The following is a 17,328-nucleotide window of genomic DNA, read 5'->3' on the forward strand; positions in this document are numbered from 1 at the left end:
TCAAACAGTAAGCCTGTGGTGGTGTAGATTACTTACTGCTGAAACTTTTAATGAGCACATTAGTAATTTGGGACATTCTGTAAATGTTCAAAGTTAATGATCACAAATGTGGATATTTTCATTAATATTCAGCATACCAAAAAAATGTTAAAATTTATTTATATTCATTTTAGTTCTTCCAATATAATGGTAAATGGTACAATTTATAAGGAAAAATATATATATAATGATGCAAGAGAAATTGAAAGAAAAAGTAAATTGAAGTGTATGTAATCGTATTCATAGGTCTTTTGCTTTTTTGCCCAATAAAGAAATTGTTATTTTCATTATATTCTTTGTTTGGTAATAACTTTCTTCTTGCCTAAATTTTTCCTGTAATTTTGCTTAATAGTCTTCTCTGACGTTATTCTGTTCTTTCTATTTTTAGTGTCAGCAACCTGGTTCAGATGCCTAGCACTTTAAATAGTTCTTACTTTAGAGTCTCTCTTTCTAATCCTTTTACAAACGTCTGTCAGATTAAACTTCCTTAAACTATGTAAAGTTTCTTGCTGAAACCTAAAAGCTCCCCATTTTCTGTAAAATTTGTCCAGACTTTCCACCAGGCTTTCATGACCACACACTACTTAGCTTCAGTCTACCTTTTCATTTTAATGTCTCACTTTTTTTCTCCTTAATTGATTTCCTACTCTGGTCACATTGTTCTGTTCATCTTCTTGAATGAACATCGTGCTTTCTCACTTGTACACCTTCCTTTTTTACTAAAGCCTCTTTGTATTCAATCCATCTTTAGTCTAGAACTAGCTCACTTCCCAGCTTTGTGAAACTTTCCTGTGTCATTAACAGCATAAATGTTCTTTTGTCCGTGATCTCCGCACCTTTATGTCTGCACCCTCTTTTGTTACACACTGCCAAAGTGGAAATATTTAATAGTCATTTGGAGATTGTAGACTGGAAAGCTAAGGATAACCTGGAATTTTTAACCCAGATCTAGTAGTCATCTGCAGAAATAGTTGTAGGAATACTTGAGCTATTTAAAGGACAGAATATAGAGAGAATAAAGCAGAGGCCAACATCTAATTGCCCAAATAAACTGTATAGAAGAAGAAAGCAGATCCAGTGAAAGAATTAGAAGAAGGAACAGTTAAGGAGAAACCCAAAGGAATGCCAGGTTAATGGTTAGTGGAATGAAGGAGAAAGGCAAAGGAAAAATATTAAGAACAAAGAAAAGCTCCAGATTATCAAAAATAAGTGTCATTCTTTGAAGGAGTTGTATATATAAGATGACTCTAACCCTTTGTTAAAGGGTGAAGGAAATATAGGTGCTAAGATAATAGAGGTAGCTATTCTAGAGCATTAATGAGAGATTTTTAAAAGTATGCTGGCTTTAAATTGGAGTACCATTTGTTCTGGAGTAAATAAATATCTTACAAAAATACATTTCAAAAGTACTGGATATTGAAACACTTCACCTTTATTAATAAGAATCATAAATCAATAACTATTAGACCTCTTAATATATAAGAATAGAAAATACTGGTTTAAGTCACAGTCACTAAATGTGTGATATTAAGCAAAAAAGTATCTTTTGATGATTCTTTTTCTTCATTTGAGAAATTGAGTGAGTCCATTTTTGAGAAAGTTGGGGAATTATGTGAAATGATAGATATATCTAGATAGCCTATGAAAAGCTATCCTAATATTAGTTGTTAGTGAATCGAAATTTTATTTCATATGGACAAGTTATTTTGTACCGTAGCTGAAATAGTCTTGTTTAGGGAATTTGGGTGACTGCGTTCTATTCTACATGTGACAGTTGTTTCTATAATTTAAGCCTTCTTGTAAGCTTTTGAGCCAATGTCTATGGCAGCTTTCAAGTCTTGTAAACCTTTTCTCAACACAGTATCAAAAGAATTGGCAGATTCAGCTGGTTGATAAAATATTGTCTTAAATTTGTGTAAAATCCATTTAGTAATTTCATATGATTTCAGCAACAACTTTTAACTAAAGTGCTGTGCTGTTCAAGACTGGCAGAGTTGGGATCCAAAAGCACTTGTCTTCAGCTACTTGTTGAGGTTTTAGTTTTATGATGCCCAATTAAGACTGATCATCCTGGGAATTTTTGTTCTCCCACAAAGTGGAAAGAAAATTTTGTTTGCACAGTTTCCGATAGAAAAATGTGAGAAGCCTTGGGAAACTACTGTATTCTCTTACAATATCATATTTTGTGAATGCTCCAACACATGAATTTTTCAAGGCTTGACATTGAAACCACGAGAATATCACAGAGATTGTATAAAAGAGTTAATATTTAATGTAAATGCTTATTTTGAAAGCACATTTCAAAATCATTAAATATCCACAGCATTTTCTACTCTCTGTTGAGAATGAAAATACTTTCTTTGAGATTTTTCTAGCATAAAATTAGCAAAACAGCATTTAAAATAGCATTTATAATTAATGTTACTTTCAGTGGATAATGTGGCTACATGGGTTTGTCTCAAATACACAGCAAATTGTGTAAACTTCCCCCCATGAAAGTAAAATATTCATTTTTTCTCTCATATATTGTAAGAACCAAGAGATATTTATTGCCAGTGAGCAAGTTCTGAAAGATCAGCCCTTCCTAGTACCGGTGAGTTAAAAGGACATTGGCTTCTAAAAATCACTATTAAATTGAGAGAATGATTACTTCTTTCACTCTGTTTTTAAGATTCATTCCAGTCCTTTGGGAAATGGTTAATTTGATTCTTTTAAGAAAATTAATCATTTGGAGTATATTTTCTGTTTATACTATCTTTTAGAGCATAGTTTTATGAAATTCAGTACAATTAAAAACTCCTCCGAATAAAGTAGCTAATAGAGACCAAATCTATGCATATTCTCCATTGCAGTAGTAGTAATGTTAACATGCATTCGCAACATGAGATTTCTGTCACATTTTTTGTCACAAGGTCTCAGGAGACCTTGTGATTTATCTCATATTGTTCTTCTACCCTGGAAAATTTTACATTATGACTGAACTAACTACCCTGTTCTGACTAGTTAACTGTGCCCAGTACTGGCTAGAATGTTTCTTTTCCAGTCTTCAATTATAAGAGTATTAAATATGTCCTTATGTGATTAAGATAGGAAAATAATTTTGGAGATTAATATGAACAGAAAATAAAACAATTCTGGTGATTTAGTTGTGCTGATTCTGGGTGGTAAAATTTGGGAACATTATGGGCACATGAAAACATACACAATATACTTTTTATGTAAATAGATCTATGAACCGTTGTATTGCTTTGAATATTATAGAAGCTAATTACTGTTTGTTTAGTGGGTATCTGAGGGTCATATTTTGAGATCATTACATTTTTCAAAAAGTTTTAAATATTTAAAAATTATGTCCTGTTGCTGCTTTCTAAATAATATAGTAGCTGATATGTACCAGAGAATTTTGTTGTGACTTACTATAGAAACTCGGGAATCTTAATAGATTTTGATATATTCTTGGGTAAGCAAACCTCATTATTTTCCAGTCTCCCTAAATGTGTTTATATGTATATATATATTTTTTTTCAGTAATATACTTTTTTGTCTTAATAAACTTTTTCTAGGATTCTTATTTCAGTTTTAAAATTGAATATTTTTAACCAACACTTAACTCTTTGTCTGAGAAAGTTATTGTTCAGTATCATATAAACCTGCCATGTTATTTAAGAATCGCTCAAATTCAGAAACCTAATGTTAATCCTTGGCATTTATTAATTTAGTTGATATATCTTTTCTCATTTTCTTCCAAATTACACATATTGCTACCAAATTTTAATTCTGCTTATGTGATTTATTTCTATTTATTAGCATTCCTACTTCATTGCCCCAGATGTAACTGGACTCCCAACAATACCTGAGAGTGTAAGTTTTCTGTTTTCTATATTTTTTTAAAAGATTTTATTTATTTATTTGACAGAGAGAGACATAGCAAGAGAGGGAACACAAGCAGGGGAAGTGGGAGAGGGAGAAGCAGGCTTCCCGCCTAGCAGGGAGCCCGATGTGGGGCTCGATCCCAGGACCCTGGGATCATGACCTGAGCCAAAGGCAGACACCTAACGACTGAGCCACCCAGGCGCCCCTGTTTTTTATATTTTTTAATGCTTCTCATATTATGAATTTTATTTATTTTGGTCTCAATGCCTAAAGATTTCTGTATAGAGAAATAGAATACATTGTAATTACCTGTTTTGTTAGAAATAAGAAATAGGAATATCTCTTTTTCTTCTTGATGTGTCTGCTACTTTATTCCCTTCTTAATATCTGGTTGTAGGTAAGGAAAATTTTATGAGAAAAACTGTTTCTACCACTTGAGGTAGTTCAGTAGGATCAATATATATATATATGTATAGTAGGTCCTGAGCTCCCCTGGATCAGATAGAGGAAATATCTCAGACGACTCTACTTGGTAGGGGATAAATACTGGCAATGTTTAGGGAATTTGAGTGACTGTGTTCTATTCTATAGAACACACATAGTTACTTAAGTGAACTGACCGTAGCATTTTAGATTACTTGTATAACCGTATGAAAATCTTAATGTCCTGTACTTGACTTCTTGATTTTAATTTAAGTGACATATATTTTGTAGGGCTTGAGGGGTACTGCAAGAAATTATAAAAATTACTAAAGTTTGCATTTTATTTAGAGTCCTAATTGTAGCCATACTAGAAATAGTTTCAGTGTTTTAATAGCTATTATAAATTAATATTCTGTAGAAAAATTTACATGGAAAGTGGACGTGACAAATAGGCTTTTGGTTGCTGTATGAAAAGGAAATTTTCTCTTATATACTTTTTTTCAATTTCTCTTGGAAAGATACAATAAATCAGTAGAAATAATTCAATAAAAAGTTAATGAAACATCAACAGGAAAAAAAATAAATTTCCAGAAATATTTATTATTTTTTTTCAGAACTCTACTGTTTGTTCTTCCCAGAATGTTTTCAAACCTAAGTGTTTGGTTTCCAAAAGTACATGGGTTATGAGTGAATGAAGTCTGGGGAGACAATTGTATATTTTCCAATGTCAAACCAAGACTGTCTAGTGGTATTTTTAGTACAGGTGAGTCCAGATAACTCCTGTGAAAAGACTAGATGAAGCTGTTTTTAATGTGGGCCTGAAATAGGTTATCGACACAGCATTCTGTGTTGAGAATTATTTCTCCATCTAGAAATTATTTTTCTTTGAGACTACAGGGAAAATACTAAGGTTGAATGCCATAAAGTAATCTGTATGAAGAGCTGACTTTGAAGGTGAGGTAGACCTCAAATACAGAAAACAGCACATGGATTTCTCCCTACTAAATTCAGCATCACTCACTGATATTACAGATTCTGTTATATGCCCTGCCATTTCCAGTTTGTCCTGGTAAAATTTCTGCCTTCTGGAAACCAAAGAAACTATTTACTGGATTTCTTGGTTTCTTGCCCAACTAAAAGTTTTTACCTCCTAGGTCATAGTCTATTTAATACTACAGTTTCATTTTATTACCATATCTTATTCAGTCTCTTCATTACTTTGTAACTTTCTGGCATGCTTAAGTTTGAGTACAGAAAGTTAAAAATAAGGAGAAGTTCTAAAAGTCAAAGTTAATGTAGCTTCTGCCAATTTTGATCTTATGTGGGGGAAATAATATAAAGTCTTAAATCAAGGAAATTAACTAGGCTAACACCAAAATGTATTTGGTTATAGGAGCATAGAATAGGTCTGACATGGGATATAAAAAACAGGTTTTCCTTAATAAAGGACCAAAGATCTGCTTTATGAATCCATCTCAACCTTTGTGTGCCTTGTACATAGTACATACTATCAGACAGTGATGTTACCTACTGAGTGATTGGCAAATATAAACAGACCTAAATGTATTTTCTGGAACAGCAGTTCTCAAATTTCAGTGTATATAAGAATTATCAGGAATTTTTTTTTTTTTTAAAAACAGATAACTTGGAGCCATACTCTGAAGCTTACAATTCAGCAAGTCTATAGTTGGGGCCCAGGAAATCAGCTTCTTTTATAAGTACTTGGGGAGGGAGAGTGGAAAATGTGTGATCCTCTGATTACCCTCTGAGAAACATTTTACTGGGGTAGGATTATGTTTCAAATAATAATAGAATGTTATGTGCTTTTTGTAGCTGCAGAATAGTATTAAATTTAATTATTTTAATGAATACCATTTTTAATAATAACATCCTTTGAACTTTAAGACTTGTTGGTAAATGTATAAAATATTTTCCTTCGTAATCACCATGAGCTCTAACTTACACAATTACTTTTCACTTGTACAGAGAAATCTTACAGAATATTTTGTTGCCGTGGATGTGAATAATATGCTGCAACTGTATGCCAGCATGTTACATGAGAGGCGCATCATTATTACCTCTAGCAAATTAAGCACTGTAAGTACTTCACACTTCTCCTTTTAAGAAAAATGTATTGAGCATTTCACAAAAAGACCCACGAACCTCCGCAGACTTAGAAATGTTCTATGTGTACTTATGAGACAATATCTACATACTTTTTTGATATATGGTTTTAATCTTGCTCTTGAAGTACAAAAGTCTGATTTATAGAAGGCCTTCTCAGATGCATTAAGTCAGGTTAATTATTTTTTCTTATCAGGAGATGAGAGTTTTTTTTTTTTTTTTTCTTTTTAACTCTCCAGAGTTCATTTTAGTGCCTTCTACCATATAAAGAATTCTTAAGAGCTATTATGAGATCTTTATTATTCACTTGTGGCTTTTTCCATTGGAGCTACTTGAAAGAAATCAAGGGGCCATGATAATAGCTGCTATCCTAACCTGGTAATAGGTAGATTCATCTTTGTTGCCAAGTAGTGGTTTGGGAGTAGCTTCTATAATAGTTCTGATTTGGAGGAGCTCTTCAGGCTGATAATAAGTTAAAAGTCAAAGTAGCATTCTTTTTTTTAATCACAGGTTTTATGCTACTCGCTGAAATGTTCTTTTGGAAGGTCTTCATTACTGTGGTAAAGGCAATGAGAATAAGAGTTTTCTTGGGTCATAGAAAAATATTCAAAAGTATTTTGCTAGGTTTCCTAACTTTTTTCTACTGTAAGCATTAAAATTTTAATATTTTGACTTAAAAATTTTAATATAAATTTAAACAGATATTTATTAAAAACATGTAATGTTGCATGAAATTTGCTTCCTTACAAATTTGGTTAATTGATAAGAATAAGACCATATTTTTTGTTTTGTTCTCCCATAGTAGAAATGAAAACCTCATTCTATGAAGTTTTAGTATGTTAGCAGCAGTTTTAGGAGTTCTCTGGGATATCTGTTTAGTCTTTAACAATGAGAAGCATATTTTTCGACAGGTTTCGACAGGTTGAATGGCCACCCCAGGGCCAAATAGCTAATTAGGGACAGGTAATGTGAAACTGGGTGTCCTGATTCTAATTCTGGGTTATTTCCATTACTCTACATTTGAAAAAAATACACTTTTGAGATTTTGAATTATAATATTGATATGCCCACTTTTCCAAAAATACTGAAAATATATTATTTTATGTATTGAAAAACACATTATGCATTTAAACATATGATGTAGTATAATCAGAGAATAAGCACAAGTCAGTGACACAGGTAATTTGCATTTTCTTAAAATGATATTGAGAAATTCAATCTGAGTCATTTGGTACTTTTTATAGATTTGCTTTCCTACTATTTTTAATTTATCATTGAAGTAAAACCATTCTTCTCCCCATTCTCTTCCTCCTTATTTTTTAAACATTATTTTTTCAAGATTATAAATAATATTTCTATATGGATATTGTCCTGGAGATTAAAAAGATTGTAAAAACTGTCTCAGAGGCCTAGGAACTAAATCTTATCATGAAACCTACCATATGCTCCACACTTTCTAGGCATTAAGGATCCAGCAGTAAGCAAAGCAAAGTTCAAACACTCTTGGCTTATATTGAACTGATGAAACAAAGAAAGAAATGAATGAATAAAAATAGCTGTTATGTCTTCTGGTGGTGAGTGCCAAGGGATAAGTGATAAAATGAGTGTGTATGCAGGGTGAAAGTTGTGAGGGGCAGGTTTCAATTTATGTAGAGTGGTCATGGAAAGCTGCTTTAATAGGGTAGTATTGAGCAGAGATCTCATTAAAGTGCAGCGGTGAGCTATGGAGAATGAATGTATAAGCTTCCCTATTTACAAAAGCATTTGAAATAAATCTGAGTATATGACTATTGTAAAATATTGGTGTTTGCTGCAATTTATAAACACCTCTTAATAGCTGGGTAACCTCTCTTTGACTCAGTTTCTTCCCATGTAAACTGGGAGAATGGGAGTAATATAGTCTTAATCTCATAGGGTTGTTGTAAAGATTAAGGAGATCTGTCTCTGTCTCTACAGCTATATAAACAAATATGTATATATATGCACATGTATAATATACATATGTATACGATGTGCTTAGAATTGTATCTGCATAACATTCAATCATGATTCAATGATTATTAGCTATAATTTTATAAAAAACTAGATCTGCAGTTTAGAGTAAATATTAACATGCCTACTATTCTTTAATTTTATTTGAGTTAAATAATAAAATAATTTTAATAAAGGCTTGGTATTATTCAGGGAATTGTTTTTTATGTTTGAGGTAAACTTCTGCCAATTGTTTATGAAAATTCATGAAAACTTGATGGTGATGTCACTTTTAAGTTAACAGCTTTGTTTTGGTTCATTCCCTGGGACAGTAGGACTGATAAAAGAAACATAACTCAAGCTTGGTTTCAGGATCTCCTTACCCTTCTTATGTGGGGGAAGCTGTTTTACTTGAATCTATCTTGAAAAATTCATGTATATGTATATATCTGCTGTAAATTCCATACATAGTAACATTTAAGGTCAAAGACCAGTACTATAACATAAATTAGAAATAAGCTATTTTTTAGGAAGAATTTAGTGAAATCTCTGAAACAACCAAGGAAGGAATAGTTAAGTGTTAATGAATTGACTTGCTTTTAAGCTTTTTACATTCTTATTTTATATATCATGCAGACTATACTGTATTTGGTATTAATGCAAGAAATTTTACTCATTTTCCATGTTTTAAATCTACAGCAAAAATTTTAACTATTGGAAGAACATATATAACTTAAGGTGCCTTTACATTTATAATTTTATTATGGTTTTTGTTTGTATGCATTTACTCTTCAACACGATATTTTATTAGAATCATAGTAGTCAACCTTATAGCTTGCTGGGTGTTTTAGTGGTGATACACTGGTAGAGAATCAGATTGCTTAAAGGTCCCTTTCCTTAGGTACTGTTTGTAGTTAAAATTATAATTTGTAATTTATAGAGATAAACTTTAAAATAAAAAAAAATTAGTCGAGATACATTAGTAGAACTATCAAGGGTAGTGATATGTTTTTAAATTTTTCAGGAGTTTACCTCCATATTAAAGTGTGGTATTTTTTATTTGTTTTGTTTGTTTTCAAGTCTTTATGTAAATTCCAGGTAGTTAATATACAGTGTAATATTAGTTTCAGGTGTAGAATTTAGTGATTCGTCACTTACATACAACACTCAGTGCTCATCACAAGTGCCCTCCTTAAATGCCCATTGCCTATTTATCCCACCCCACCCCCTGAAGTGTGGTATTTTGTTAGGACCCATTATTACATTTTTCTGTATTTAAGTTTAATGAATTGGGACATAAACAGTTTAGTGTTTATTCTATTGATATATACATTATCAAGTTCACACAGAGGTGTTCCTGGTGGGGCGCCTGGGTGGCTCATTTGTTAAGTGTCTGCCTTCGGCTCAGGTCATGATCCCAGGGTTCTGGGATCAAGCCCCACATCGGGCTCCCTGCTCAGCGGGAGGCCTGCTTCTCCCTCTCCCACTCCCCTGCTTGTGTTCCCTCTCTCGCTGAGTCTCTCTCTGTCAAAATAAAATAAAATCTTTAAAATTAAAAAAAAAAAAGAAGAAGTGTTCCTGGTAATCCTGAACAAGAACACTGATTTTATACATGCTGTAGGCAGGCCCTAGATGTTTAAGCCCCAAGTGAATCTCTGGTAGACTGGCAGAACATCATACCAAAGTCTCATGTATTCAAAGCAAAGGAATAAATCATGATATTACAAGAGTATATCAGTTGACTTATTGCTGTTTTGTGACCAGAGGTAGAGAAGATTGCTGTTTAAAGTCATGTCATTGGTTCTCAAATCAGTCAGGCATGAAGTCTTGTCATATGCCTCTATAATTGTACCTCACCAGACTTTCTTTAACTAGTCAGCTGGGGCTGTGCATTTTGTCTCAAACACCCGGCTGGCCAGCGTCTGACAGGAGCTTTCTCATCATCCTGTCAGTAATATGTTAACTAGAGTGTATCTTTGTGGCCTGTAGAAGCAGGTGGAAGAGATGCTTCTCTTTAAAGCAGATGTCTAAATGTTAGCTACTATTTTGACCAATATTTAGCTGGTATATAACACCCTCTTAAAGTCTATAAGCACGTTAGTTACAGAGATTGGATTGTATAGTGCATGTTCTTTCTGGAATATTTAGAGCAAGCAATACGCTATGAGTGCTGGAATTGTGTTAATAAACTGTAATTTCATCCTTTGTTATAGTTGCCCCCAGGCTTATTTAAGCATATGCTTTTCTGTCCTTCTCTCATTAATTCCATCAAGGGCATATGCAAAAAGAAATCTTGTGGTCTCTGGAAAATCCACTCTTAAAATGTAGATTTTATAGGTTTAGACTGAAGGGGAATCCAGAGGATTTTAACCTCTCCATCTGGATTTTACATATTCTTGATTTGTCTCTTATGGTGCCACCTGTATCAGCATTTAATCTGAAACCTGAAGCACAGAGAATCTTCTTGGAGATTAAGAATTGAACAGTTGGTGAGAGAACAAAGGTTACCCAGGTCTACTTCCTAGTTAAGACTATTGAAGTGTGTTTGTGCCCCTTGTGTTCTTAAAGCTGCAGCAGAGTGGTGCAGTTAAAAATTGCTATCAAGACCTTTCAGGGAGAGATTCTAGGAACAATCTTTAGATATTTTTAATTCTTCCCAAAGCCCATAGCAACCAATTATGTCAGCTGAAACTGTAGATGAGAATTCTACTTACCAGTGTATTATTTGACATGTATACCGCTCCTCTAAACATTTTATTTTCATTCAGTGCTCAGTAAATGTGACTGGAGTGTGGAAATAGGACTGTTGCGGTCGTCCTGTGACACTCTGTTGAAGGTTTGTGTGCAGTCAGAGGAAACTTCTAAGCAGGAGAACTGGAGGTGCTTATATCTTCCAACTCTTGCGGCAATAGGCGTTCTGTTCTTCACGGAAACAAGCACGTATTTCTGCTTTAGGGTTTAGTCTACTTGTCACCTAAAAGTAAACAATTGGCTTTTAATTTAAAAACCAGTTTTTAATATAACAGTTATGTCATTATCTAAGGGGCATATTGTCAGTCACTAGGTTCTGTGAGTTTTGTTCCTACAACTACCTCTGATGTCCACGCAAACAACCTCGGAAGATTTTTGTTTACTGTAGTATTTCCTGTCTGGAATGACTGAATTTTGTGCTGTTCATGATTCTCAATTTTAAATATAGGAAAAATTATATATGTATTGTTTCTGTTTCCTTGGTAAAACTATTGAGAGCAATTGGTTTATTTTTAAATGTACCTTTTATATTTATGTTTTTGCACAGTACAATTTTTTTTTTTTTTTTTTTTTTTTTGCATTTTGCATTTTGCATTTAGGCAAGTTTTTCTCTTCTGATGAAATTTCCTAGATTATATTCCCTTATCCTGCTATGGGGCTGATTTGGGGATTGGCCCCTACGTCTCATCTTCTTCCCCTACCTAAGTTCTGTATCTCCTACCTCCTCAGTCCTTTCTTCTTTGACCCTTGTTCTCCATCCCAACTGCCCATTGTCTTAGTTCAGGCAGTTGTCACTTCCCACAAATATTATTTTCAGATCACCTATTCTGAATGTGTTAGCATGTTCTCCATTTACATAAAAGGATGGTGCTGATGAGAGGAGTAGTTACAGCCAAGAATTATGTAGTGCATACTGTGACCTAGTTGCTCTTTAACTTAATCATCACTAACTATAAACTCAGGGAAAGGACCTTATTTGATTCATTCACTACAGTAAACTTACCTCTTAGGATAGTGCTCATACATAGTAGGTTTCTAGCAATAATTTTTTGAGTCAGTGCCTGAAACTGCACTTTTTGGGGGGCTTCTTCAAATATGTTTTGAATGCTCCCATCTTCTTCCCTCTGCATGTTTTCCAAAATCTGGTTTGCCCTTTAGAGGTCTAGTTTCTGTCAGTAGCTTCTGTTATACCTTTCATCCCAGAACTACTGTAGTACTTACCACATGCTTTCTCTCAAGTTAGAATTACTAGTGAATTTGTTGAATCCTTGTATTAGATATTTTTCTCTTTAAAGGTTAGAACCATGGTTTTTGTGTGGTGTGTGTGTGTGTGTGTGTGTGTATGTGAGTGTATTTAAAAAATGAATTTAATCTTTTAAATTGTGGATAACAGAGAAAAGTTCTTAAGATTTTTATTAATTATATTATGAAATAGGAAGTGTCCATCTGATACTGAAAATGCCAGAGTAGAAATTTGTCTTTTTGACAAGTAAAAATGTGTCTGATATATCTCTGTGACAACTTGGCTCTTTAAATAATAGTAATAATAATAATAAAGATTTCATAGTTTCTGAAGTTTGTAAGTTAGAGACTAATCTCCAAGTAGGCTTTGTCTTTTAAAAAAAGATTTGTGTTTAGCCATTTGCTACTAGAGAATCTTATTTTTTGGGGGGGTAAATGTGGTATCTTTTTTAAAATTTTTATTTATTTTACTTTTTTATTATGTTCAATTAGCCAACATATAGTACATCATTCGTTTTTTGATGTAATGTTCAATGATTCATTAGTTGCGTATAATACCCAGTACTCATCCCAACACATGCCCTCCTTAATACCCATCACCCGGCTACCCCATCCCCCCACCCCCCTCTCCTTTAAAACCCTTAGCTTGTTTCTCAGAGTCCAGAGTCTCTCATGGTTTGTCTCCCTCTCTGATTTTTTCCCATTCAGTTTTCCCTCCCTTCCCCTATGGTCTTCTGTGCTATTCCTTGTGTTCCACGTATGAGTGAAACCATATGATAATTGTCTTTCTCTGCTTGACTTATTTCACTTAGCATAATCCCTTCCAGTTCCATCCATGTCGATGCAAATGGTGGGTATTCATCCTTTCTGATGGCTGAGTAATATTCCATGGTATATACGGACCACATCTTCTTTATCCATTTGTCTGTTGAAGGGCATCTAGGCTCCTTCCACAGTTTGACTAGTGTGGACGTTGCTGCTATGAACATTGGGGTGCAAGTGCCCCTTCTTTTCACTGCATTTGTATCTTTGGGGTAAATATCTAGTGCCAATTGCTGGGTCGTAGGGTACCTCTATTTTTAACGTCTTGAGGAAACTCCGTACTGTTTTCCAAAGTGGCTGTACCAGCTTGCAAAACCACAATGAGATACCATCTTATAGGGGTTAGAATGGCAAATATTAGCAAGGCAGGAAACAACAAATGTTGGCAAAGATGTGGAGAAAGGGGAACCCTCATACACTGTTGGTGGGAATGCAAGCTGGTACAGCCACTTTGGAGAATCTTAATTTTTTAAAAAGTCTATGTCAAAATTGTAGTTCCTTAGGGAAAAACTTAATACATCTTGAACTCTTTTCAGCTTTATTAATTTCTATTGCTATACTGACTCTTGTTCAGCCTATATAGGAACTTGGTTTGGTATCTTTTGGCCGTCATACAGTCCTTGGTAGAAAACATACTGCTTTCTCCCTATGAAGATGTTTATTTGTTCATTCAATGAACTATTTCTTATTTATGGAGTACCTAATTCATATCAGGCATTGTCCTACACGGAAGGTAATGAGGTCACAGCATCTGTATCAGTCTGAGTCCAGTAAGGTGCGAGAGAGTACACAGTAATTTGATCAAGAAAAGTTTAACATAAAGAATTTAAAGCTAAGGCAAGGGACTGGAGTAACAAGAGATAGACTAGCACGCAGTGAAGAGAACGTTAAAGAATACAGGCATAGCAGATATAAAGCAGCTACCGACCTTAGGGCTGAGGTAGAGCACCCAAGGAAGGAGCCCCACCTGGGCCTAAGATCTAGACCCTCTTGAAGAAGGCAGAACCATGGCTCATTAGATGGCAGAGAAGTTGTTGTGGTGCTACACTGCAGAATTTGTTGGAAATCTGCCCTTTGGATGACAGACGTCATCCTTTCAAACTTTCTGGAAAGCCTGGGGTGCTGAGGAATTTGTTCACAGAGAGATACCTCACTGGCGACACACTGCTCTGAGCCCACCTGAGGGGAAACAGCTTCCTGTTTATCAGAGTTGTCTCACTGGAGGCACTGCCCTGAAAAACCAATGGTGGGGGGTGGTGCCAGGGGAAGCTGCTGGCTGTTTGGGGCTGCTGACAGTTGTCCACTGCAGTAACCACATGCAGGCGCTTCCCACATTGTAGGTCTTGCAAGAGCCAGAGGCACTCCTGCTATAAAACTGCCCATGATGGGGAGTGCTGGGAGACCTCTGGCCACTATCATTTGTAGGAGTCAGGGGCTAGAGGAGCTGCCTGTTAAACAGGGGCCCCCGGTTGCCACCTGCACTACAGGACCTGGGCCCCGAGGAAAGCAGGCCCTTGACAAGCCCCAGGCTTTGCCGGAGCCTGCTGAGTGAGTATCCTGGAACCAGGAACCCAAACCCTTGCTTCCTGAAATGTCTCTTCAGTGTCCTCTCCTGACAAAGCTTAACATCATGCCAGCTATTAAAAGGAATAATTATCTAAAGGGCACAGATCCACTTTCATAGATCCGACAATAAGGGGTAAATTAGGCAATAAATTGATAGCTGGTCTAGTCCACCCCTTTGGATACTCGACTTCTATTTATACTCTTCTAAACACATTTGTACTTCTATACAACAAGACTGATCTATATATGTAGCTATTAAGATATAGCTATCCTTTTTGCAAATGTAGACATTTCCCAAAATGAGGAAAAGCAGCCCCAAGAGACATTATAATCATCTCTTCAAATTTAATTGCAATCACATTTAAATTTCTCTTAATTACTAACAACATATATATAAAATAAAAATGAGAAGTAGAGAGGAGAAAAAATGGTTAGAAGATAAAAACACATGCATATGAAAGGCAAATAAAAAATATGCAAAGCTACTCTGACCCTTGTTTCTATAACTGATCATTTGACAGTATTGGTATTTATGGCTTCCTTGTTCCATTACCCATTCCATATTTTCCTCACCCTCAGCCAGAACCTCAGCTAGTTGAGTTTACCTGGTATAATGACATGGACTTTCACTTACAAAAGGTCTGAATCCTCAATAGTTCTGCTTTTTTTTTTTTTTTTTTAATGATTGCTGTAGTTTTCCATTAACCTTTATTATTAGGCATAGAAATACCAAGAGGTACCCCAGAGAACCTCTCAGTTCCAGACATAGTCCTTTTGCCTCTTTTGAGTAGAAGCAAACCAGTTTCCCTTCGGTTATTGAGATCAATCAGCCAGTACATCAACCCCAGTTTTTAGCGGTAGCTTCAGTGACGGGGCCCTGAAATGGCCAGGTGGCAATATTATCTTGCAATTCACATGGAAGCATTTCTCTATTGGGAGGTAAGATCTCCAAACCAGAAGAGTTCTAAACTACTGAGACTGGAAACAGAACTTATGCAAGTGGGTTATTAAGTGTAATAATGGAAGGGCCACTCCCACTTCTACCCATTTGATTCCTGGTCCCATGTATTCTGGCAATGGGAGAAACAACACCATAAAATGCTTTCTGATTTAAAGCATATCCTGCATCATGTAAAAATAGAACCCTACCCTTTAAGGGTATAATAATACCAACTGGCACCATGATTGAGTCGTTATACGCCACTTTTCAATTAGGCCAGTTGCTTCTGCGTGAGACTAGTTAATTTAAAGGGCATGAGCTCATAGCTTTACTTACTTTGCTTTTAAATGAATACCTTGATGAGGTTCAATGCTGTACAGAATGCCATGCTAATGGATATGTTATTCTATGCATCTAATGATCTGGGTTACTGGCAGAAGCATTATAGTCAAAGAAGACCTTATCCAGATTATTGATTGACTAGTTGATTGCCCTGGGGATTTATCTCACCAGAAGCATTCTGCCCCAAGACCACCTGAAGAAGCTACCAGGTATTACTGCTGGGTGTTACTGGCCACTGTGTACTGCAGGAGCCAAGCCCTAGAGAAGCACAGCCCTGGAGGAGCCTGCCTGAGAGCACACTGGAACCAGGAAGCAAAAATCCTTTCCTCCTGCAGCGTATCTCTGGTGTTCTGTACTGACAAAGTTCTACTTTGTCTTCTACTGACATTAGGCTCTCTGGTAAAAGAGAAAAACATCAAGGGCACAGATCCGTTATCACAGATAGGTAGCAAAGAGTGAATTTGGAGCTAATGGGCAGTATGTGAAGGGCAGAGCTTCCATGAATCAGCTATTTTATTGTGCTTTCCTACTGTATTATGGAAAGAGTGGAAAAGGAAGACCTTTAATTTGAAGGAAATATTTAACATTGGTAAAGTTTTCCAAAGACCAAGTAAAACAGTATTGATTTATTCATTTGCTTATTGATACATATTATTATTTACCAGGTATTATGTATTGGGTATTTCAAAGTTACTAATTAGAGTCATAAATACAAATTAAAACATAAATCATATCATGTCAGTGAATCAAGGCCAGTCAATGTGATAAGAACTCTAATACGGGAAATGTAAGAGGGAGAGTAGTAGATTAAAAAGTTGACTTCAGGATGACACTGTTTCTTGAACGGAGTTTATGTCTTGTGTAGGAAATATTTACATGTTTAACATGTCTCTGTATGTATGTGTGAAAAGAGAGAAAAGTCGTGCTACATAATGTAGTTGGAGAGATAAGCAGTAGCCAGATTGTGTAGAAACATGTTTGCTAAATTAAGGGGCTTGGATTTTATCCAACAGATTATGGGGAGGTCATACATAATATTACCAGCTTTGTTTTGGGGAAGATAACACTGGTAGCATTATAAAAGAAAAATATGGGGTAGGGAAAATTCCCTCTAATAGGAGTCCAGTTAAAAGTCTGTGCAGTAAATAAAAGCAAGGGGTGACTCACTTCTACACTAGAACAGGGACCATAAGAGGAAGATGAAGTTGGGTTTTAGAAACATTTCTAAGGAAACT

At 35.1% G+C, this 17,328-nt stretch overlaps 1 protein-coding gene across 4 annotated transcripts in view; it reads left to right on the top strand.

Annotated features, from left to right (window-relative positions):
* Positions 1-17,328, top strand: part of DENND1B (DENN domain containing 1B) — a 266,120-nt gene that overhangs the window by 125,399 nt on the left and 123,393 nt on the right. For 3 of the 4 annotated variants that reach the window (XM_064594053.1, XM_064594051.1, XM_064594049.1), the window contains 3 exons: positions 2,573-2,632; positions 3,847-3,900; positions 6,322-6,432. In XM_064594053.1, coding sequence (XP_064450123.1) covers positions 2,573-2,632; positions 3,847-3,900; positions 6,322-6,432 — 225 coding nt within the window. The remainder of the gene's footprint in view (positions 1-2,572; positions 2,633-3,846; positions 3,901-6,321; positions 6,433-17,328) is intronic. The other variant, XM_064594050.1, reaches the window with a different exon arrangement.

Source organism: Mirounga angustirostris, unplaced genomic scaffold (genome assembly GCF_029215605.1).
Source record: "Mirounga angustirostris isolate CCGP_5_RB_7025 unplaced genomic scaffold, mMirAng1.0.hap1 SCAF_6, whole genome shotgun sequence".
NCBI classification, from domain to species: Eukaryota; Metazoa; Chordata; class Mammalia; order Carnivora; family Phocidae; genus Mirounga; species Mirounga angustirostris.